At 37.8% G+C, this 25,736-nt stretch overlaps 1 protein-coding gene across 2 annotated transcripts in view; it reads left to right on the top strand.

Annotated features, from left to right (window-relative positions):
- The window catches only part of CSMD2 (CUB and Sushi multiple domains 2), a 635,577-nt gene that overhangs the window by 564,411 nt on the left and 45,430 nt on the right, over nucleotides 1-25,736 (top strand). For both annotated transcript variants that reach the window (XM_087939569.1, XM_026702685.2), the window contains 2 exons: nucleotides 12,717-12,890; nucleotides 19,449-19,637. In XM_087939569.1, the coding sequence (XP_087795695.1) occupies nucleotides 12,717-12,890; nucleotides 19,449-19,637 (363 nt within the window). The remainder of the gene's footprint in view (nucleotides 1-12,716; nucleotides 12,891-19,448; nucleotides 19,638-25,736) is intronic.

The following is a 25,736-nucleotide window of genomic DNA, read 5'->3' as shown; positions in this document are numbered from 1 at the left end:
TCTGAAGGGATTAATTCCCAATAATAAAAATCACGTAATTCACCAGAAACTCCATGAAGTAGATCGCCTAGATCCCTCTCACAGTCACTGCTATTAAGCCTGGTTTCACCCAGTCTTTTATTTAAGTATTAAATGCATGAAATCATGAACAATATTTTGATATATTATCATTTTTTAGGTAATTAGAGCAAACAAGCAATGTCGAGTTGGCCACACCCACCCAGTCACGCCCAGCCAGCCAGTCATTAAGGCAGAGAGCCCCTTGCTAAAAATTTGAAGCCCACTCCTGCTCCTTAGTTGCCAAAAATCTTGCAAGTTTCAATAGTCTAGCATAAGATTACAGAATGATTTTTGAGAGTCCTGAGACCCCATCTGGTCTATCGCTTCTGCTCTCTTTCACCTTTATTTTTTTCCTAATTATCTGTTTTATCGCAATTTCTCTCTTTGATTGCTGTGGGCCACCCAAAGCCTTTGGGAATAAGTAGCAAACATTTAATAAAATGTTATGAAATCCAATAGGAATCATTCTGGTTCAAAGTCACCAGTTTTGAATGTCCCAAAAGTGCTTTTCTAAATGGCAATTTGACTTTTTGGGTTTTTTTTCCTTGAAAAAGTTTCACCTCTCATCCAAAAAGCTTCTTCCGTTCTGATGAACTGAAGTTCTAAGATGTAAAGAAGCTTCTTGGATGATAACTGAAACTTTTTAAGGAACAAAAAGTCCAGTTGCCTTTTAGAAAAGCATCTTTGGGACAACCATGACCTGGATGATTGAGAATCTCCATAGACACCAGTTTTGGAATTTACTGAAGTTCCAGCCATTTTTTTCCCCCTGACAAGGTTACATCAATTCATTAGCCCCTTTTCACTAGTAGTAATAGGCATAGCTTGGTCACACCAGCCTGTTTTGAAATGTATGTTCAGTGCTGCCAGTTAGCTCAGGAAGGGAGACTTTTGATTTTTGATTTTTCAGCCACTTTCTCTCCAGCTCCTTTTCTTGGAGAACTAAATTTGCAAAATGGGCCAATTGAATGAATTTAGATGTTTCCACAACTTGAGTAAAGTGATGAGATTGTTAGCCATGTATAGGAGGTTTAGAGCAAAACATAAGATACTTTGGCTAATTGATTGGGATCACTGGTCCATCCTTTCATATTTCTAGAATTCCTCACTGCCTTCTGCAGACCCGGTTAAAATGTGGTAAAAGCAGAGCTTCTAAGGATCGCATACTTTACTAAGATCAAAAATATGATTTCTGAAATATTCAAAGATGCATCCTAGGAAAATTAAGCTATCCTACAATTTTGGTTCACTCAGTTTTATCGGAAGATCCACTGTTAGTTTGATTATGAGCTCATTCCAGACTTTATTTCTGTTAAGTCTTTTCCTCTATAACAAATATCATACAAATATCATGGAATTGTAAGGTGAAAGGGACCTTGAAGGTCTTCCAGTCCAACCTTCATTTGTCCAAGTTCCTTATACCATCTTGGACAAATGGTTGTTCTATCTTTTCTTGAAAAGCTCCTGTGATAAAGCAACTGTGGGAGGCAAGAGTTCCACTTAACAATTCACTTGGATGGATCTGCAAGAGATTCAATTTCTATAAAGAAAGACAAATCTGTCAAGGTTCACAAGTCATCATGGATTTATGCTACCTTGAGCCTCAAAGAAAACACCCTTTTTCTCCTGTTCCAGAGCAGTTTGCTTGCATTTATATGAAAGAGTATGCTCAGCTGAGCATATATTTGATCTGATTCTGTTTCTATTGTTATTTCTCTTACTTTGCATTCACAGTAGAAATTTGTTTGCTAAAGAATGCTCAATAATTTCACTACAGGTCTTCCTCTTGGGATCTTAAATTAATCATATGTATTTAAAGGGCATTTTAAGATGGATATAAGATGCCAAAACAAATCCTAAAAATTTTGACAGAGCACCTACCTGTGGGAAGATCAGTTTGCTAATCTTCAATGTACGTGACAGCAATGAGACCACATAGGAAAAAAAAAACAAGTTGCTTAAAACCTGTAATTAACATTGTTTGACTAGTTTTCCATGCAGTTGCTCAGTTACCTTCTCTTCTCATTGTGAATGTCTAATGCATTTTGCTAGAGCCTGCAAGGAATAGAGAAAACCTCTGATTCTACCTGTGAGACACACAACAGACATAAGCTTTTCCAAGAGGAAAAGAAAAGCAATGGGTTCAAATTCAGATCCCTTACTTGGGGTTGGATAGAAGACATTTTAGTAATTAAGAAGCAGCTTTTATTTCCCCTTTCCTCTTTGAGCAATACAAAAAGGATGCTGAGATCCTGGAAAGTGTGCAGAGAAGAGCAACAAAGATGAAATAGGGTTTGGGAGCTAAATTGTATGAGGGTTGAGGGAGCTAGGTAGCTTGTCTATCGAAGAGAAGGATTGAAGTGACATGATAACTCTCTTCCAGTACTTGACAGGCTATCACAGAGAAAAGGGGATTGACTTATTTTCCAAAGCACCAGATGGCAGGATAAGGACTAGTAGGTGGAAGCTTATTAAAGAGAGATCCAACCTAAAAGTAAGGGGAAATTTTCTGATAATGAGAACTATCAATGGAATACCTTGCCCCTTGGAGTTGTGGGTACTATTCAAAAATACACTGGACAATCTCCTGCTTTGATCTCCAGTGTCCACTTCCAGCCCTATGATTCTGTGTTCAATTGTGCTACTGGTGGCTAAAGCTGTAGTCCAAATTGCTACTTTTGAGTCTTTACAAAAGCAAGATCATCCCTGGGGTGCTTTCCTCATTATGACCCACCACATAGGCAATAATTCCCAAATCTTCTGACACTCAGAAATATCTGTTGTATTTATAAGGAGCAAGAAAGTTCTATGGTTGGGCTAGACAAGAGCAATGTAAGTGCAAACGTCAGTTGCTGCCATATATGCTCATTATTCAAAAATATTTCTGTTAATATTGCTGTTTGAACCATTGTTTTTCTTTCTTGCTCACTTTCTGATATGAAATAAATCTTTTCAGGGCCTCCTCCCTCTCCCCTTGGCAGGTGATTAATTCTACTGTTCAAATTTGAAAACCTGTTTTATCATCCAATCTGATCTTAATTCTTTCTGGTTTATTTCAACCCCTTCTTCTTAGTTTCACAATGTCAATAGCAAAGTATACAACCTGCTTGATGTTCCATTCTGTATAATTATTTATTTTGTCAAACAATTATTAGATAACAGGTATAAGTATAAACATGGTTATAAATACATGAAATGGATATGAATAAGAAAAAGAAAAGAAACAATAGGATAGGGATGGTAGGCACGTTTTGCATGCCCCCTATAGACTTCTCAGGAAAGGGGTGAGGTCACGAGTAGACAGTTTAAGGTTAAAGTTTTTGGGGTTTGGGGAAGAAACCATAGAGTCAGATAGAGTATTCCAGACATTGACGGCTCTGTTGCTGAAGTCGTATTTCCTGCAATCAAGTTTGGTGCGGTTTATCTTGAGTTTGTATCTATTTTGTGCTCTTGTATTGTTTTGGTTGAAGCTGAAGTATTTATTGATAGGTAGAACATTGCAATATATAATTTTATATACTATACTTAGATCGAACCGAAGGCGGTGTAGTTCTAGGTTGTCTAGGTCTAAAATTTCAAGTCTGTGGCATAAGGTATTCAGCTACAAGAAGAGGAGTGGAGGATTCTTCTCGTAAAATATTTCTGGACTTTCTCAATTGGATAAATATCAGATATGCAATGCGGGTTCCAGACTGATGAGCTGTATTCAAGTATTGGTCTAGCAAATATTTTATATGCTCTAGTTAGTCAAGTGATATTACTGGAGAAAAAGCTACACAGGATTAGGTTAACAACTCTTAATGCCTTTTTGGCTATGTAGTTACAGTGGGCTCTAGCACTTAGATTATTAGAGATGAGTACTCCAAGGTCCTTGACAAAGTTTTGGTCATCAACAATGCCTTGACTATTCAGCTTGTATTTTATTTTTTGATTTTTTTTGCCAATATGTAAGATAGAGCATTTATTTGTTGAGATTTGAAGTTGCCATTTGTTTGACCATTCTGACACATAGTCTTTTTGAAGGGTAACAGCATTGTCAGTGGTGTTGAATAGCTTTATGTCGTCAGCAAAAAGAACGCAGTTGCTCTTAATATAATCACAGAGGTCATTTATGTAGAGTATGACGAGAGTTGGTCCTAGAACGCTGCCTTGGGAGACACCACTGTTGACAGGTACAGGATTTGATAGGGCGCTCCCAATTTTGACCATTTGTTGCCTGTTTGGCAGGAATGCTTCTATCCAGTTATGCAGGTGTCCAGAGGTACCATAGGATTTTGGTTTTAGTTGTAGTTTGTCGTGTACCACTGAATCAAAGGCTTTACAGAAGTCTATGTAGATTGTGTCTATTGCTTTGCCCTGATCGAGTTGTTTAGTCCATATGTTTTTGCAGTATAAGAGTTGCAGATTACAGGATAGTTTTTTCTGAAACCAAATTGTTTATTAGAGAGTAGGTTGTTTGTTTCTAAGTGGAGGATGATAGATTGGTTAATAATTGATTCCATGACTTTACAGGTGATGCAGCATAAAGAGCTTGGTCTGTAATTTTCAACTAGGCTGGGGTCTCCCTTTTTGAAGATGCGGATGACCGTGGCTTGTGACCATAGGTTTGGCAAGATTTTAAAGATTTTTCAAAGATTATGCTTAGAGGTTCAGCTATGGCAGTGGATAAGAATTAGGCACAAACTCCATCCAGTCCAATAGATAAAGATGGTTTTAGATTGCATAGTGCTTTTCCAACATTGTCTTCTGTAAAATCGATATTTATTAGATCATTGTAGTTGTCTGTGGTTCAACTAGGAAATATTGGACATGATCCATTGCTATTTACAAATACTGAGTCAAAGAATGTGTTAAAGAGGTTGGCTTTAATGGTGTCATCGTTGCAGTCTTTACCATTTGGTTCTTTTAGGGGTAGGATGGACCTTGGGTCTTTTATTTTGTTGTTTACAAAATTGTAGAAAGAATGGGTGGAATTGGTGCATAGAAGGTTTTCCTCTTGTTTAGTGTGATAATTGGTACATTCAGTCTATCTGGTGGCATAAATTTTTGTATCTGCTTTTAAAGTCAGCAACGTGACCAGATTTGTTTTTCCACAAAAAGGGATTTCTTTTTGGATTGGAGCTTCCTTATTGTTATGGGTAATTTGTTTTTTTTTTCTGGTTTTAGGAGTTGTTATTGGTACATATAGTTTGATGACTCTTTTGACTTCAACTAAAAATATGTTGTAGTGGTCTTCAACAGTATTGCATCCAGTGAATAGAATTTGCCAATCAAGAGATGAGAGATTGTTGTCTATAAGATCATAGTTGCCTTTTTTGAAGTTATAATTGGGGTTCCTGTCATTATGGTGATTTTGTGAGGACATATGTTGAGACAAAAGTCAATCATGCTGTGGTCACTGTTGGAAAAGGGTTCATTAATTTCTATTCCATAAATTGAATTCAAACTGTTGCAGAAGATGAGATTGAGGCAGTTGTTAGTCTAGTATTGTTGGTTACTAGTTTTTCCAGTCCTGGTGTGGTAACAGCATTGTACAGTGTTGTATGAATGGGTTCAGATGTACATTCATTTAATGTCCAATTTATAAGAGGTAAGTTGTGTTCACCAAGAAAAATGAGAGGGTGTGGGCAGGAGGCAGCCCATGTCAGTAGCTTGTTTGCATGAATTATATCATAGTCAGGGGCACGATAGCAAAGTAAGAAGCGGATTGAGATGTTTAAGGACAGTTCACAGACGATAGTCTTGAGAAGAGCAAGCTCTTGTATAATTTGGATCTTTTTTAGATTTAGAGACTTTTTATAGAATACAGCAACTCCACCACATCTACAGATTTCGTGATCTGACTGAAAAACTTGATATTCTCTTATAGTGGTAATGGAGTCTGGGAAAGATGCATTTAAGCATGTCTCACAGATAAATATGTCATATGTGGTTCAGCTTAGAACGATGAGGAATTCATGCATTTTATTTGCGAGGCTTCTTGCATTAAGTAGTTTGCATTTAAGATATGAAGTAGTGGGTCTGGAGTAAGTAAGGGGAATGCATCCCTAACATTGGATGTTTGGGTGAGGGATATTGTGACATGGGTCGAGGCTCTTGCTTTTGATACAGTCAGCACAGTAATCAATGTATAGATTTGTATTACCTAATTCATGTAATCTTTTGAGCTCAGAACATAGCTCCTGGGATCGTACATGTTGCTGTAAGGTTAGATCAGGGCGAGAACGAAGGTTCTCTTTTTTTAAAAAAAAATAAAATTTTATTGAGTTTTAACAAAACAAATAAAACATCTTATTTGAGTACATCATGGTTCCGGGTTACCACATTTCCATACAGACACAATTTCATATGCATATTCATCTTATATATTCAACTTCATATCTTATTACTCTTTTTGCAATTTCTCACTATTTCTCCTTTTACTTCTCTTAATTTTCTTTTATGACTATCTCATTTTCTTCTTATTTAATTATATTTATTTTACCTAAATTTCTATATCTTTTTATTCAGTGTACTTATACTTTCGTCTGTCTTGTTTGCCATTTCATTATGTTCTCTTCCAACATTCTTAAAAAACAAAATTCTCTCTATGATTGCCAATCGGAGTGCAACACCTTTAAGTCTTATTGTTGTTATCATATGAAATCTCATTAAATATTAAATTTGTGCATTCTAAAATTATAACATTCAAATTTCTAATATCTATTTTATATTATGTAAATCTCATCATTCAGACTCTGCTTGGTACTTCCCCTTGAAAATGTAAAAAGAAAAATTTTAAAAACATAGCAAAAACAATATTCAAAATCATTCTAGTACTGGTATGAACCTTGTAAATCTTTCATGTTTCTTTCCAATATCTATCAGTCTTTGTGAACAACTGAAATGTTTCCCTCCCTTCTTCATTATTACTTAACTGTTAATAAGCCTACCATTGGATAGTCATACAGTTTTATCTTATAAATTATTTACTATTAATAAGCAAAATAATTATTCAATTTCATTCTAATAACTGGTATAAATTTCCTTATAAATCTTTCACATTTCTTTTCTATATTTTATCAATCTTTAGAAACAATTGCAATGTTTCCCTCTCTTCTTTATTATTGCATTAATTATAAATAAACATACCATTACATAACAATAGTTTTATCTCATAGATTATTTATTTATTTCATCTCTAACTCATTACAGTATTCTACTGTCACAACACGATCTTTTGTACCTTTGCAGAATCCTCACTTTTAACTTAATTTAACCATTGTCTCTGTGCTTTCTAGCTGAACAAATACCTTTAATCCTAGTAAGTTTCCCCTTTTTCTTTATTTCCTGTTTTTGTCCCTCATAAGTTCTTTCCCTTTCTATCTTCCCCCCTTTTTCTCATCCCTTCTCTAATTTTCCCTTCTGTAGTTTTCTTTTCTGCTTCTCCTTGCTGTTATACTTCTTTTTCAGACTATTTTTCTTTTTGGCTATTCCCTTTGATCTCAAACTTTTAACTCCTTTCCCCTTTTTCCCCCTAATTACCACCCTTTGCATTATTTGATCATTGAAAATGGCTTCTTCTTTGTCCTGCCCTTCTTCTTGCTCTTGAAGCTTTTCCTTTTGCTTTTCATAGTTCAGGATCTCCATTTCAAAAAATTCAAATACGAAGCCAAAGGATCTTCCTCCCCTTTCTGCATCTTCTTTCTGTTTTTTAAGACTCATCTTCAATTCCTCCAGGAGTGATGGCATTTTAAACACTTTTGAACAACCACCCGATTGACTTTAAGTAAAAAACAGAAAAAGAAAGAAAAAAACAATGCCAAAAGCTTTTTTTTAATATCACCAAATGATCCCAGACTGTTCCTTCTTGTTTCTTTCCTTTACTTTTCCTTTCCGTGGGTTACTCTATCTTTTAATAAGATTTCAGTTATAATGTATCCTCGGGAGTCTTTTCAAAGTTTCGCTGTTAATCCTCTTTATTTTTCTAGATGGCACTCCATTTTTTCATTATTCCAACTCCCACCCTTTTGCCTCCACTCTTCTTCTTTTTAGGGCTTGCTTAGATGTTCTCTGTTGTTTATCCCGGTTTGTCCTGCTTTCCTCTTTGTCTTCCTCCTGCACAATCTTATCCAGTCGGGTTCTTCTTTGAGGTGGCCATTTCTGACCACCGCTGCAACCGCCTTTGGGAAAGGGAGTTTAGACCAGCCAAGGAGGAGAAATGCAGCTCCCCTCCACTCGGCTAGCAATCTCCCCCGTCTTCACCACCTCTATGGGGTGGCTTCAGCCCCAAATTCGAAGTATTGGGGCACTCCAGCGGCGAGCACAGATCGAAACTGCGCACGATCATGGATTTCGGTCTGTCTCTGAAGAAACCCAAACTGGAAGTTTCGAGAACGAAGGTTCTTATGGTTGTTGTTGTTTGTTTGTGAGTGAATTTATTGAGAAAATGAATTTGCATTTGCTTGTTTCGTTTTTGCAAACAACCCTGCAGAGGCGTGGAATCTTCAAGCCATCTTTGTTTTTAAGCTCAGGACCAACACGGGAAATATCGAGTATTTCTTCAAGGGAGATGGTTGATGCTTGATTTTCTCTGATGATGTTTCTAACATTAGAGATGTCATCATTGTCATTGACCTCTAGACCAAATAAGATGGCATTTGGTCACTTCCGTTCACACCCAACAGCTTCTTTGATGAGGATGGGGATATCAATATTTGTAGGATTTGTTCTTTTTGTGGGTTGAGTTTTGGTTGCGGTTGTTGAGTAGAGATGTTTGATGTTCATTTTTTAGTGCTGTCTCTGTTTTTTCAAGGTTTGCCAATCTAGTTTGTATAGTGTCCGGGGATGCTACAATGGTGTCAAGGGATGTTATACGTGTTTCAATGGTATCAACTCTTTCAAACAGAGTAATGTATTTTTCTAGTTTGGGTCTACATGGTGGACAGAAATATGGAAAAGCATTGGCAGATGTTTTTAGGAATAGAGCCATTTGCTTGGATAATCCTAAACAATTATGGTGAGCATAGTTGTTACAAAGAGAATATTTGATGTAATCTTCATTCTCCTTTAAAGATTCCTTACAAATAAGACAAGAGCAAGAGTCTTGTGATTCTTTTGTAGGGGGTTCTTTCTTTTTAGGTTAAGGTTTGACATTGGATTGTTTTCCTGGCATGGTGTGTTTGTTCAGATGGTTTGTTGATTAGGTTGTTCAATCAAACAAGGTATTGTGGTAATCAATAAAGTAATATTGTTCCAAACAGTCTATTATACTAATCACACTAGTCAATTAATTTAACTAATCAATAATCACCCTAATTATTAATTACACTAATCAATAAACACACTAGTCAATTAATTGTCCGAATCATTAATTTGCACTAAACATATAATCATACTAATATTCAAAATAGTTAACCAAACTAATCAATAACCACTAGTCTATGATAATCTATAATAATATATTACTCACTAATGATAAATAATTGTAAAAAATAATTAATCATTTAGTAAGATCAGTTAATCAATTAAACAGAGTTGTATTGGGAAAAATTAGGGGATGAAGAGAATAATGGGAGGAAGAGGAGAAAATTTGGTTTGGATGGTCCTGCAGAGTATAGGAAGAGGGCATATATTAGGTTGGAAGTATAGATGAAAGTCTTTTGGCAGAAGATTACTCTTTACTCGTTTGTTCAGATCTTCGGTTAGTGATTTTTGGGAACCAGATCTGTCTTCACATGCATCTTCTTGTCTTCAGGCATATATTAGGCTGAAGGTAACTATGAAAGTCTTTGGCCAGAAGGTTAATCTTCACTCATTACTTCAGATTATCAGTTTGGGATCCTAGGGTCTGTCTTCTCACGGATCCCCTTGTCTTTGGCCAGCGATCTTAGAAATTAGGCTACTGCATGAATTAGCAGGGCTGCGCTCTGAGATCAGGACCTCCGATGTGGGATTTGACGATTGCAGATGATCAATGATGTAGGCAGAAGTTTGTGCAGCAGTTTTACTGGAAGGTTAGCGCTCCAGGGTCAGGCTCTCATCCCTTTCCACAAGACAACTAAAAAGGCCCATTATAAGCACCCTTGAGGAAAAATGGAGGTCTCAGAGATGAGAATGAGTTGGAACAAGAGTGTTGTTCTCACACAATAGTGGGATATAACACTCAAATACCTCAAGCCACAATAGTCATGTTGGATTCTGGAAAAATCCCTTTTTCCAGCATGTTTTATAATATGTGAACCTGTAGGAATTAAAGAATTAAAAAGCTGCTTAATTTGCAAGATTTTCTTGTGGCCCACAGCATTTTAAGTTATAGTGTGCTATTTCGCTATTTTAAGGGACATATTGTAGCATGCCCTTTGTTTTATTTCCCCATATACTTTTAGGAGACCCCATTCTGTTTCAATGAGTGTATAGCTCTGAGGGTTTTAACATTACACATGTGAGTTGATAAGCTTGGCTAAGTTGGATCCATGGGGGGAATGTAGAGGAGATTTTCTGTGACAGTCATTTCTCTTAAGTGTTGAAAAGAGAAATTCTTGCTTCAGGTTAAGTGCAGCTTATGATGACTGTACGAGGAAATTCATATACTGTAGTTTTCTTGGTAATGATATATAAGTGGTTTAATATTTTTTCTGGGATTTTAAAAAAAATTCCTATGACCTATTATGTTCAATTGTGGTTTTTTTTTTTTAAATTAGTCAAGGTAAGCTATATGCTACCATCTACCTTAACACCTTGATATACAACTGCATTAAAACATTGAGCTAAATGTTTGAGGATGGTATCATTAGCCTTCACCAAATTAAGATAATTTGCACAAATTTTCATAGCTTCAGAGGTTAGGCTTCCTGTGATACTTGTATGGATGAACTGTAACCATATTTCTATTATTATTAATTGATAATATAATAATAATATAATCATCCTGTGACAAAATCTGAAACACTGTTAAACAGCCACATCTGCCTATCTCATGTTCTTGGAAAGGACTTGATGGGTAGAGTCCAGTCTGAACATCTGGCTGACTGTGCAACAGACAACAACAACAACAACAACAACAACAATAATAATAATAACCCCAAATGCAGACTCTGCAGACTCTGCAAAGAAGCAGATGAAGCCATTGATCACATACTGAGCTGTTGCAAGACAATCGCTGAGACTGACTACAAACAATATCACAACACAGTTGCTCAGATGGTCCACTGGAACTTGTGTCACAACTTCCATCTGCCTGTAGCAAAGAACTGGTGGGATCATAAGCCTGAAAAAGTGGTTGAAAATGAGCATGCAAAACTATTGTGGGACTTCCGAATACAGACTGACAAAGTTCTGGAACACAATACCCTGAATATCATGATTGTGGAGAAGAAAAAAGTGTGGATCATTGACATTGCCATACCTGGTGATAGTAGACAAGAAACAACTTGAAAAAAGTCACCAGATATCAGAACTTGAGAATCGAACTGCAGAGACTTTGGCATAAACCAGTGCAGGTGGTTCCAGTGGTACTCAGCACACTGGGTGCTGTTCCTAAAGACCTCAGCAAGCACTTAAAAACAATTGGCACTGACAAAATCACCATTGGTCAGCTGCAGAAGGCCACCTTACTGGGATCAGCTCGCTTAATCTGCCGATACATCACACCGTCCTAAACGCTTGGGAAGTGTTCAACAAGTGATTTGTGATACGAAGCCCAGCATGGTTATCTCGTCAGCTGTGTAGACTGTCATTTTTGTGTACAACAACAACAATAACAATAATCATAATCATAATAAATGTCATTATTATTACTGCACAGTCAGCCAAATCTTTAGATTGGATTGGCATTTTTATCCACCTATCAAGTCCTTCCCAAGGACCTGGGATAGGCAGACGTGGATGCTTGATGGTCTTAGAGGTATGTACCAAATAAAGCTGCCTTTTGTAATTGACTGGTGGTGATTTTGGTACTCTTAATGTTTTGGAATTGTACCCAAGGCACTTATTACTATTAATACTATTTAGTTTTATTTTTCCATAGTTGTTCTACTTTTATTTAAGGCAGCGGTGGTCAAGCTCTTCTTGACAGACAAGAGTTGAAAGCAATTATTTGGATTTGTCCGTTGGTTGTTACCTACACTGTGGAAAGCACCATGTTCCTCAGAAAATATCCGAATAACAAACAATGTCTGGCAGAAATGGAGAGGGACTGGTGAAGGCCAGAAAACTCTGAAAAAACTCTGTGGCTAAAATACAGTTCTCCCTTCAAATGCCCTCCTTTTCCAACCGTCTATGGGGATTCTCAATCATCCAGGTCATATTTGCCATTTTCCAAAAGGCAATTGGACTTTCTTTCTTTTTTTCTTTGAAAACTGAAGTAACTTCTTGGATGAGAAGGGAAATGTTTTCAAAGAAAAAAAACCCTAGAAAGTCTAGCTGCCTTTTGAAAAAAAAAACACCTTTGGGACTCCTTTGCCAACCTTTAAAAACCTGCTGCTAAACTTAGTTAAGGGTCAACCTAGAAAGGGAAAGGGGGTGGTTTTCATAGTATGGCTTGAAAAGAAATCAGATGTTGCTAGAAGATGGGCAACCCTGGGAGAAATCTCACTTCATTCTATTGTAGTTGGCATTTGTATGTCCTTGAGCCAGGGAATAAGGCAGGGATGTAATACCTTGCATTCTCTCTGCAGCCATCACCTGTGGTCACCCAGGCAATCCAACAAATGGCCTGACCCAAGGCTCTCAGTTCAATCTCAATGATGTGGCCAAGTTTACATGCAACGTTGGATATCGCCTTGAAGGGACTTCCCAGTCCCAATGCTTGGCTAATGGCCAGTGGAATAAACCCTTACCCATCTGTCGCAGTAAGTTGTATTTCTCTATCCCCATCCTTCTCCTCCCCGCTTTATTTCTGCAATCTAAACCTGTTCTACCGCCCGGAGCAGCATCTCTTCTGATGGAACTCCCATCAGCACAACCTGGCTGTGTTTCTTTTCAATGTGTCCCAGAAGATTCTTGAAAGAAAAAGGGGTCTTTAGCTCGGTACAGTTCAGCTTCAGTGTCATGTGGAAAGCATAGATAAAAAGAAAAGTCCCATGCCTAATGGCTTGGTGGTGATTAAAACTAAAATCAGACTATAACATTATTTATTTCATTTAAAAGATTTGCATGGCTATCCATCTTAAATCACAATTCTGGGCGGCTCACAATCACATTAAAATGGCAAAAAGTATAAAATCTTAAAAACAGAAACTAAAAGAAGTGTGTCCAAAATACATAATTATAATGTTTCAATCATTATTTAAATGAGTGTCGTGGAAGGCATAAAGCATTTAGAGTGTTGTTTAGTTTTGCTTTTTCAATGAGTTCTAGTTAAACAACCACCTCTTTTCAGTACAATAGAAGAGAATATATATAGCTCTGGGATGAACTCAAAGAGCACAGGCACCAAGGACTCCACTCTTCATAATTCCTACTACTTCATATTCTGCTACATGAAAAGGACAGTGCAGTGGCTCAGCAGTTAAGATGTTGGACTTGTCAGCAGGAAAGCTGGAAGCCCAAATTCGAGATCCAAGCGCCACATGATGGGTTGTGCTCCCATCACTGCCTCAGTTTCTTGCCAACCAAGCAGTACAAAAACATGCAAGTGTGAGTAGATAAATAGGTACCACTTTGATGGGAAAGTAACAGCACTCTATGATGTCATGCTGACCACATGACTGGAAATGTCTTTGCACAAAACACATTATGCATGTAGACATAAGCTACCAAGGGAGGTACATGTGCGCTTTGTGAAGAGAACCACTAGGGATATACTGTATGTACGAATGAGGGATGAGCTGCTAACATACAAAGGTCATGAAGTGGTGACTTTAAAACAGATTCCAAGGAGGGTGAGAGAACAGAAGAGGAATTATCAATTCCTCGCAACGCAATTGATTAAAAATAACATACCATTCAGATGGCTAACCCCAGAAGGACTACTGATATCGTGGAGAGAGAAGAAATTTAAAATTAATTCTATTGAAAAGGCACGTGAATTCTATAAACGATATGTGAGAACGGAGGAAGAACTGTTCAAGAAAGTAAGGAAGATACAGAAAGTAGAAGCCTAGAGGATACTACAGTAGAAGACAAGGAAATAGAAAGAGAAGGAACAGAACAGAAACAATTGGAAGAGGAAGAAAACAACCGACTGAAGAGAGAATTGAGAACAAGAGTAGTAGAGTACCAGCAATAAAATGGATGGAGGGATCACCCCTCTATTCCTCAATATAAATGGAAACAAATGTACAGAAAACTCATAAATCAAAATGCAGATATTACATGTCTATAGGAAGTACATATTTCAAAAACAATACAGACACTTATTAGAAATAACCAAATTGAGTAAATTACATTTGGCCCTGATAAATCAAAAGAAGACAGGCGTTGCAGTGTAGGTCAAGAACTGGTTAAATCCAAAGTTAGTATACAATGATGAAGATGGAAGGATACTTCTCATAGAAATAACAATAGAACAAAGGAACGTATTATTGGCAGTAATCTATGCTCTAAATACCAGTCAAAAGGAATTTTATTATACACTCCACAATAAAATCATAGAAACTGAACTAGCTAACATATGCACAGTAAGGAATGATAATGCAATGTCCAATATAGAAAAGGATTATAAAACCACTAAAAACAATAAGAATAAGAAATGAACCTAAAAAAGGCCTGGAGGGAATTGAATACATCTAAAAGCCAATTTACTTTCTTTTCAAACCCACACGAATCATGGTCCAGGATTGACATGGATGGATTTGGAATTATTGGAAAAAACAGAAACACTAGAAATTTTGCCAAACACCTGGGCCAACCACAATCCGATTAAATTGATTTGGAGAGGAAAGAAAAATACAGGTAGATGGGCCTTTAATAAGAGTATTCTCAGAGATAAAGAATATATTCAAATGATAAATAAGGAACTGAAAATATTTTTTGAAATTAATATGAATGAACACACAATGACTCAAAAGTTATGGGGCACAACAAAGACATATGTGAGAGGTCTGACAATAGCATTTGTAGCAAAAAAGAATAGATATAGGAAGAATCAACAGATTGCTAGAAAAGATAAACTGGAAAAATTGGAAATTAAATTGCAAAAATATCCGAGTAATGAATCAACTAAAAAAGAATTAAATTTGACTAAACATGAAATAAACTTAAGTCTCCAAGAAGAAATGGCTAGAAAATTAAAATTAGCTAAACAACATTACTTTGGGAACGTGAACAAGCTTGGGAGATGGCTCTCCCACAAATTAAAAAAGAGCAGGAGAAAAGAACTATAATAGCCTTATAGGATGAGAATGGAATACTGTGTTCATAATCCGAGCAAAAGAAAACAATAGCCCAATTTTTTTTTGCTACTTTATACAAAAAAGAAGAAATTTTAGAGGAAAACATTACACAATATTTTGAGGACAAAGAATTACCTATCATATCAGAAACTGCTCGAGAGATACTAAATGATAAAATAACCTTAAAAGAGGTAAAAGAGGCAATTGGAAGACAGAAAACCAATATAACTCCAGGACCAGATGGAATACCTGCAGAATTCTATAAAGAATTCTAAGGTATACTAGGCGACCTGCTGGTAGAAATATATGATGAGGCCCTGAATTGTGCCCAAATACCTCAAACATGGATGGAAGCTCTGATATCCTTCATTCCCAAAGAACAAACAGATCCTCATCAAATTAGAAATTACAGACCGATCTCACTCCTGAACGTAGATTATAAAATTTTAGTGGTAATAATTGCAGACAGATTTTAAAAATATTCAATGATATTATTCATCCAGACCAGAATGGTTTTCTTCCAAATAGATATATTAAAAACAATATAAGAATAATAATGGACGTCCTAGAGTATTATGAAACTAAATCTAATAACCAGATGGCGTTAATATTTTTGGATGCCCAAAAGACATTTAACAAATTTAAATTGGCAATTTTTGATTGAGCAAATATCTAGGATGAAATTTGGTGAAAAATTTATAGGACTAATTAAAATAATATATTCTGTACAAAATGCAAAATTGGTAATTAATGTAGAAACCACAAACAATATAAAAATAAGCAAAGGAGTGAGACAGGGATGTCTGCTTGCCCCATTATTATATATCTTATCAGCGGAAGCGTTGTTAACCCAGATAAGGAAAAATCGAAATATCCGAAGGTTGACTATTAAACAGGAAACATACAAACTGAAGCGTTCGCTGATGACATCTTCATAATGGAGGAACCAAAAGAGTCAAGCAAAAATTTAACACAAGAGATAGAGGCATTCGGTAAAGTAGCAGGACTCAAAATCAATAGAGAAAAGACTAAGATAATAACTAAAAATTGTACTAAAAAGCAAAATGAGGAACTGACAAAAGAATTAGGGATTCTTTTAGGCTTACAACAAAATGCTCTACAATAAAGGCTGATAACTATGACAAGTTGATAGACCAGATACAAAAAGACCTAGATAGATGGGTAAATTTACAACTCTCCTAGATGGGAAGGATAGCCACCATTAAAGCAAATGTACAACCAAAATTTTTATATCTCTTTCAAACAGTGCCAGTCAAACTAGGGAAAAAATTCTTTGAAGATCTGAATAAAAGAATTAGTAAATTTATTTGGCAAAAGAAAAAAAGCTAGAGTAAAATACAATTTAATGCAAGATAGCAGAAGTAAGGGAGGACTGGTGCACCCAGACTTTGAGTTATACTATCAAGCCGCAGCGAGTACCTGGATCAAAGATTGGATTAACCTGGAGGGCAAAAGAATATTGACAATAGAAGGCTTCAATTTACAGATTGGCTGGCACGCATTTCTCTGGGATGGAAAAAATAAAACCCATGGCTACTTTCAAAGATACTGGATAAGGGACGCTTTGTTATATATATGGGAAAGAATTAAAAGAAACCATTAAGTGAAAATAATTCTCTGGCTATCTCCACGGAGGCACTAGTATATCCCAATGTTATGGATTTGAACAAAACAATAAAATATAAAGAATTAATAACAGATGAAGGCGACTTGAAAACACAGATACAATTAAAAACATAGGGAATTAAAATTGGGTGATAGCCATATGTTCAGATTCAAGCAAAACACAAAAAAGACAAGGAACAATTTGGATTTTGTAATACAGATCAGGAATTAGACAAAATTTTACAAGGAAGTGAAAAAGGATGATTACCAAAATGTACAATTATTTATTGAAATTTAAAATGGAAGAGGATAAAGTCAAGGAGAGTATGATAACATGGGCTAAAAATTGTGGCCACAATATTGAATTAGAACAATGGGAACGAATTTGGCGAACTAACTATAAATTAATGTTATCAGTCTCATATAAAGAAAATATTTATAAAATGTTTTATCGCTGGCACCTCCCACCGGCAAGACTTGCTAGGATGTTCCCTAATATGTCACCCAAATGTTGGAAATGTAACGTTAGCCAGGGAACATATTTTCACATGTGGTGGACAAGTCCTAAAGCCCAAAAGTACTAGCCTAAGATATAGACATAGTTAGAAGAGATGACAAACTAAAGATTAAATTCAACCCAGAGACCTTTCTACTTGGAATGATAGAACCGACATGGAGCAACAAACACCAGCATCTGATATCACATATCATTACAGCAGCAAGGATAGTCTTTGCCCAAAACTGGAAATGAACAATGACACCCACAGACCTTGCAATAACTAATAAAATCCACCAATGTGCAGAAATGGTTAGACTAACCATGTTACTAAAAACTAAGGAAGAGGGGGAGTTTTTTACAACTTGGAATATATGGTACGAATGGTTGTATAAAAAGGAAGTAAAAATGTCTAGTGAAACCGATTAAACAAACAAGGGAAAATTGAAATAAGGATAAATGTATATATAGCTATGTTAAGTAATATAATTAATCAATTAAATAAATATTGTATTATAATTGTAATAATAACATAAAAAAGTAAGGATCTAGGAAACAAGTTATAGATTTACTTGTAACAAATGACATTAATTGACACTAATAGAAATGTACACTGCTATGAAAACATTGCAAAAATGTAAGAACATGTTTCTGTTTTTTTAAAAAAAATTATTCTTTTTTTTTGTTTTGAAACTTCCAATAAACATATTTTTTTTTAAAAAGGAAATGTCTTTGCACAACATTGGCTCAATAGCGTTGAAGCGAAGATGAACACTGCCCCCTATGTAATGACTTGAATAAAATCCACAGGGATTCCTTTATTTTTACCTTTTACATGAAAAGAAACAAAGCCTTCTCCTTATAGCACTTTTTCTATGAACAAATGGAAACAAGGGGGAAATGTGCAAAAAACAGAAGAGCAAAGGAAGAGATGGACCTCCCACTCAAATGGGGCATACCTTTTGCCAAGAATACCTAGTGTATCCTGAGCACCATATTACAATAAATATTTAAACCTCAGCATTAAATAAATTGGAAGGGCCAAAAGAATTTCATAGTTTCAGAGTATATGCATGACAGCAATACATAAATACAGTTGTAGTTACAATGGGCAATTGAAGGCCCTGGACCAAACACCCAACTAGACGAATGACAATTGTATTCTTGCTTAAAGATTTCAACTGGATTTTGGTTTCCAGATTCTTCTGGGTTTGAGTAATTCATTTTAGCAAAATCTCTGTTATTCTGTCTCTGTCTGTCTGACTGTCTGTCTGTCTGTCTGTCTCCCCCCCTCCCCCTTTCTTTCCCCTTCCCCTCTCATTCTCCCTCTCCCTTTTCAGAATGTTAAATTCTGAAAATCAAGAAAGACATACTGAGGTCCAGCCAGGTAGTTTCCTTTATTATTCCTCACCATTAGACAGAAATTTGTCAAACTAAAGCTACTGCTTGCACCATTAAGGATACACTCTGAGAACTTCTAGGGAGGAACTGTCTTATTTTTTTTTTCCTCCTGCCACAAACTTCCTTCTGCATAAACTTTATCATATTTAGCTCCTCTGAGATGCAACCCCTTCCTCCTAGAAATCCAGACTACATTCCATCACAGAGGAGAACCAAACGGTAAAATATTTTCACACTAGGATTTGATCCAGTGGCATTGGTGGGAAGGATTTAAAAAGTCAGGATGGCTGCTACAACTACATAATCAGAGCCCTACCCCTTTTTGATGTGTGTCGCATGGATTATACATGTGAAAAAGAGATGGCACTTCAGTTGTGCCTTCAGTTTGCAGCCACTATATTTTTGCTTACACCCATAAATACCCCTGATTTGATCTACTCTCCTCCCATGTTATTTTCAAAACTGGAAGGGAAAAAGTGTTTTCCTTCTTTGTAACCCTTTTTCCTTTTTTGCTGAAAATATTCTTTTTATCTTCTATGATTTGCTTGCAGTTGTAAATTGTACTGATCCTGGACACCTGGAAAACTGTGTTCGTCAAGTGCAACCAAATGGGCCTCATAGATACAGTTTTGGAACAACCGTCTCTTATCAATGCAACCATGGATATTATTTGCTGGGCACCCATGTGCTCACCTGCCAGGGCGATGGAGTTTGGGACCGGCCGCTCCCTGTCTGCCATTGTAAGTTCCTTGCTTTCCTTTTGCTTTGATTTCCATCCAGTTCAGAAAGAGAATGTATCCTTTACAGGCTGTTTTGAGTTTGTAATGGCTTCCCCCTGCCCATCTTCTTGGCCCCATGAACAAGGGGAAAAAGAAACTTCACAGCTTATGCCAGCCCTTCAGAGTCTTAAGAGGAAACCCAAATTACGTATTTATTTTTATTTCAACTTTATTACTTTTACAAATAACTCAAGATAGCAAAAATATCCAACATATCTTCCTCTCCTATTTTCTCCACAACAACAACCTGGTGAAGTCAGTTGGGCTGAGAGAGAGTGACTGACCCAAAGTCACCCAGATGGCTTTCATGGCTAAGATGGGACCTGAATTCAAGGTCTCCTGCTTTCTAGCCCACTGGTTTAACACGAGATTATTTATGGAGGTGGTAACGCCCCCATGAAGTAATGGACCCAGATAGGTTCCAGAAGGAGCTGGGGGTTATAACTGCAGATTTATTATGCAGCCCATCTGAGCTCTTAGTCACTGTTTGGAATAAGAAGGTGACTGAGGCTCAGGATAGGATTGCACCCTTGTGACCTCTCCTCACCTGTAGACCTCTCTGTGCCCTGTGGTATACAGAGGAACTGAGAGGGATGAAATGCATGAGGAGACGTCTAGAGCGCTGCTGGTGGAAGACAGGAGATGAACTTGATCAAATACGGGTAAGAGCTGCTACTAAGGCCTACCTTGTGGCGATTCATGAGGCAAAGTATAAATACTTCTCCACACTAATTCCACCTGAAGGGGCATGCTGAGGAATTTGTGGATTTTCATGGAGCTCCCCAACAGATTATCTCAGATAGTGGTGTACAATTCACATCCAGTTAGATGCCGGCGTGGTTGCTGATCTGGTGGAAGCTTCTGAGGCAGGTTCTTGCCCTGTTATCTGGGAACGGTTTGACCCTGTTGCTCCTAAGGAAGTGGACTGGATCCTAGGAAATATGTGCCCGAGCACCTGTATTTTAGACCCATGTCCCTCCTGGCTTGTGAAGCTTCCCAGGAGGTGACAAGCAGGTGGACTCTGGTGGTGATTAATGCTTCTCTACAGGAGGGGATGGTGCCCCAGCACTTTTAAGGAAGCTGTGGTCTGCCCTCTTCTTAAGAAGCTATAGCTGGACTCCACTCGGGTCGATAATTTGCGATCTGTCTCCAATCTTCCCTTTTGGGGGAAGGTTGTTGAGAAGGTGGTCGCGCAACAGCTCCAGAGGTTTCTGGATGAAACGGATTATCTCGACACCTACCAGTCAGGATTCAGGCCTGGATTTGGGACAGAAACAGCATTGGTTGTACTTTTAGATGATCTCTGGCAGGAGTGGGATGGGGGTAGTGCATCCATCCTTGCTCTACTTGACCTCTCAGAGGCTTTTGATTCCATTGACCATGGGATTCTCCTGGAATGGTTTCAGGAGATGGGAGTGGGAGGCCTTGTGCTGTCTTGGTTCACTTCCTTCCTCTGCAGCTGCTCTTAGTCAGTGTTGATAGGAGGGGAGAGATCCAACCCTCACCCATTGCTTTACGGGGTTCCTCAGGTCTCGGTAATCTCTCTGCTCCTGTTCAATATTTATATGAAACCACTGGGTGAGATCATCTGTCACCATGGACTGAGGTATCACCAATATGCTGATGATACTCAGCTGTATGTCTCGGCCCATGGTGAGTTAAGTGTTGCTGTGTCCTCCCTCTCGCAGTGCCTGGAGGCTGTTGGGGGCTGGATGGAGAGCAACGGGTTGAAACTAAACCCTTGCAAGACCAAGGGGCTCTGGGTCTGAGGTTTGTTGGTTCAGGGAGAATTACCACCTTTAGTCTTGGATAGGGTGGCACTACCTCAAACAGACCCTGTGCGTAATCTAGGGGTTTTTCTGGACTCACAACTCCTGTTCAAGGAACAGGTGGTGGTCATGGCCAGGAGGGCCTTTGTGCAACTGCAGGTTGTGCACCAGTTACGCCCTTTCCTGGATTAGCGGTCCCTATTCACAGTCACTCATGCCCTGGTCACTTCCCGTCTTGATTATTTCAACGTGCTCTAAATGGGGCTGCCCTTGAAGAGCATCCGGAAGCTCCAGTTATGCAAAATGCAGTGGCCCACATGGTTTCATGCAGACCCCGGTGTGCACATGTATCACTTCTCCTGCAGGAGCTGCATTGATTGCCAATTTGCTTCCGGGTGGAATTCAAGATGCTGGTTGTCACCTTTAAAGCCCTTCATGGGTTATCTGAGGAAACATCTCTTGCCAGCGACATCTACCCAACCCATTAGAGCAAGGAGACAGGGACTGCTACGGGTCCCACCCCTGGGGGAGATACACCTGGTGGGACCTAGAAGAAGGGCCTTCTCTGTGGTGGCTCCATCTCTCTGGAATATCATTCCCCCATATATTAGAATGCCCCCCTTGTTAATACTATTCTGAAGGCACTGAAGAACCAGGTTTTGCCAGCAGGCCTGGGGAACCCAGAGAGGGATGGAACCCATCAGATGGCTAGTGTGACCCGCTGTCATTGGGGTGGGGGTGGGGGAGTTGGTTTTTGTTTGTTTTCTTTTTCCCCCAAATTTTGTTCTATTGTACTTTACTAATTTATTTGATTCTTTCTGTTAGTTCTTATTGTTTTTTATTTATATATTTTTATTTTAAATATGATTTTACATTGTGTAAGCTGCCTCAAGTCACCATGGGTGAATAGGCGGCAATATAAATCAAATCAAATCAAATCAAATAAATAAATAAATAATAAACTTCCCAGGGAATTTTTTTAATTTTGTACCAAATTTAATTAAATTTCTCTGTTCTCAACATGATAACACATGATCCATTGAACTCTGAGCTTTTCAAATTTGTGTGTAGTTGAGATGTTTGGAGGATCATGCAAAACTAACCACTGTATTCAGAATAGATATATTCAACTCTGGGGTAGCCTACCATGGAAAAATAGTGGTTCAAGATTAAAATAATAAGTTTTGCACGGTTGTAAAGGGGAAACCGGGGTCATTCAAAATAAATGAATAAAATAAAATATCCCCTTTAGAGTGACATTTTAAAAAACCTCACACATAATATTGTAAGAATGAGAAAGGAGACATAAAAATTGAGAGAAAGAGAGAGACCTTTTTAACAGAAACCATCGCAAAATGATCATTTTTGTTTCCCCATTGTTGTTGGTTTGCTTATTTCTGCCCAAAGCCTGCCTGACTCTTCCTTTTTAGCAGGTATCTTTTTCCCTATTTTAAGGGAAAGAGTGAGAGAGAGAAGGGGGAGAGGGACGGGGGAGGGAGAGAGAGAGAGAGAGAGATTGCTTCCATCATATTACAGCTTTAGCTTGTCACTTGGCCTCTATCAGCATCATGAGAATTCTCTCTGACGGGGAGAAATAGGAGCCATTAGCCATTAGAGATAATAAACAAGGGAGAAGATAGGCAATTAGTGGCCTCTGGTTCTCCTGTTCTCTCTATTGTTAGGCTGAATTCCATCTCCTCTCTTTGGAGTTGGGAACCTCATCATCCTGGAGGGCAGGCGTGCCATTTGGGCCACTTCCAACCTTGTTGAAACCAGTCCCAGGAAGCCAGGCCAATGATGAGGAATTCTGGGACTTACAGTTCAGCAACATTTCAGATTTTGGTAGTTCCCAGTTCGCTTTACTTTCAAAGAGTTCAGAAAATGTTTTTGACGTCTCCCGGGACCCATTTTTAACACCTCACTTGATCTCAATGAATGACTCATTCACTATCTATCAATCCTCCCTCCCTTCACTAGATGGTGGTCGTGGATATAAAGTTTGGAAACACCTCATATATACATATTTGAATTCCCAAAGAAAGCCACACAAGATTATTTTGATGCGGTATTTGGAGAAGAGGGATCAGAGCTTCCTAACCCCCTTCTTGTGCCAGCTAAAACAGAAATCAACTACGGTTATACCTCTGAGGAAAAGCAAGGAAGAGAAGATCAGAGATGAATGCCACCTCTAAAATTACATCAATGGGGCCAGTATATGCATTAAACCCCTGCAGCTATTGACCCCCCCACAAAATGAATTTAGAGTGAAATGCCTTTCTGTATTTCTCATCTTCATCTCTTTCCAATGTCTTTAATCCAAAATTCTTTCCCTTTTAAATGAGTACATTCATCTGCACTTACATTTTTTAAAAAAATCAGTGGATATTTTAAAATATATATGTATATATTCATCAAACGGTCTGTCTCAACTCAGCCCTTAACACAATTAGCAAAGACTGAATTCTTCAAGCATCCTTAGGAGGTTTAGGGAATAATTCAAGACAGAATATCGGCCTGAATAGAAGAGTTTCTCCAAGGGTAGATATTGGACACACCATCAGTCTGCTAATTAATATGACTAATGACTTCCAGGGAAATGTTACAGCTCAAGGGAAGACACCAGCCTTATATTTATCAAGATGTGGAAGGTCCAGATTTTCACACTTAAAATACAAGGTAGTTTAGTTTAAGTGCTCCGCCTCTGTTTCCTTCTCTTAAAGCAATTAAAAGAGCAAATGTCTTTTTAATTTAATTTCTTCAACACAGTCTGTTTTCCTGTCTTGTTGGCATTTCATCTTGCCACCATGGAAAATTGATACATGAAGCCCATTTTGCTGTAATTAGGGTAACAAAACTGCTGTGCAAGTAAGCTTAAATAGTTGCCCTCTTAGGCACTGACAGAATCCTAAGAATTTATCTCAAGTGGATATCACTTCAGCATGGACATAAAAAAGCAGGACATTTTGAGAAAAACAAGGGTTTCATTGGAATATTTCAATTAGCTAAATGTAGAGTCTTGTGCAACGTGTTTGAAAGAAGTGCTTTGCAGCGTGCAAGAACACACAGCTTGAAAAAATAGAAGATAATAATAAAAAATGACAGGAGGAGACAGGTTGACAATATCACTGATGACACATCCATGATCTTACAAGACACAAAGGAGCTGTTATTGGCAGACAGTCCTGCTAAAATGATGCCATTGAAGCCCAAAGAATCAGAGGTGACTGAGTTATTGAATGCCAACTATCTGAGATCTACGGAATGTCCTGGACTTCATTGTTAACCAAGTTGTGGCATTTTGACAGACAGACATGGCTTTTTGAGCATTTGGAATGAGTAAATAACCCACCTGTCAGCAGAGTTCAAAAGATCTGAAAGTACTGGTGAAGTCCACTTATACTTTCTCTTTCCAATTTTCCCCCATGGAAGGAATACTGCATCAAAAAGGATTAGAGAGCTCAACAGATCTCCTTCAAAAAAAGACCATGAAAACAATTTAGACCCCACCACAGCAAGTCTATAGAGATGAGTAAAAAAAATGAAAATGATGGTGATGACTATAATCAAAGACCTGGCCTTCTTTTTCATGCATCATAAGGGGGACATGTGTAAAAAAGCAGGGGGAGAACTCTATTTATGTGGTGGAGACTTCCATCATCACATTTTTTACTTATTCCAGATTTAGACCCCTGTGCCAGCTTTTGTCCAAACATAGATCCAATACAACATATGGAAGTGAGTTTGGAAGTTTCTGTTGAGTGGTATGAGAGAAAATCAGTGGAAAGTAGTTTTAGAAAGGAAATACTGCATAAAATAAGTGCTTGGAACAAAGTAGGAAGCTTTGTCTTGTCCCCAGATGAAGAGTTCCAGAAGAACAAGGAAGTATAGTTAGTCATCTATGTACAACCACAGCTGGGACCAGAATTTCCATTGCTAAGCAAGACAGTTGTTAAGTGAGACATGCCCGACTTTATAACTTTTTTTTGCCATGAATGTTAAGCAAATTAGTGCAATTGTTAAATTAGGGCAGTGCTTCGGAATTTTGGCATCGTTTAAGATTATGGACTTCAACTCCCAGAGTTCACCAGCCAGTCAGATCCAATCCCACTCAACTTCTTTCAAGAATAACCAATGTTCTCTAGCACCTCTCATTGGTTGGGTCTTTGCTCTAAAGCAGTGCTTCTCAAGTTTAGGTTGTGTGGATTTCAACTTCCAGAGGCTAGCAGGGGAATTCTGGAAGTTGAAATCCACACTTCTTAAACTTGCAAAGGTTAAGAAACACAGCTCTAAA

Source organism: Pseudonaja textilis, chromosome 10, assembly GCF_049901715.1.
Source record: "Pseudonaja textilis isolate UNSWEBS1 chromosome 10, rPseTex1.2, whole genome shotgun sequence".
Lineage (NCBI taxonomy): Eukaryota > Metazoa > Chordata > Lepidosauria > Squamata > Elapidae > Pseudonaja > Pseudonaja textilis.
This window is presented reverse-complemented; position numbering and strand designations above follow the sequence as displayed.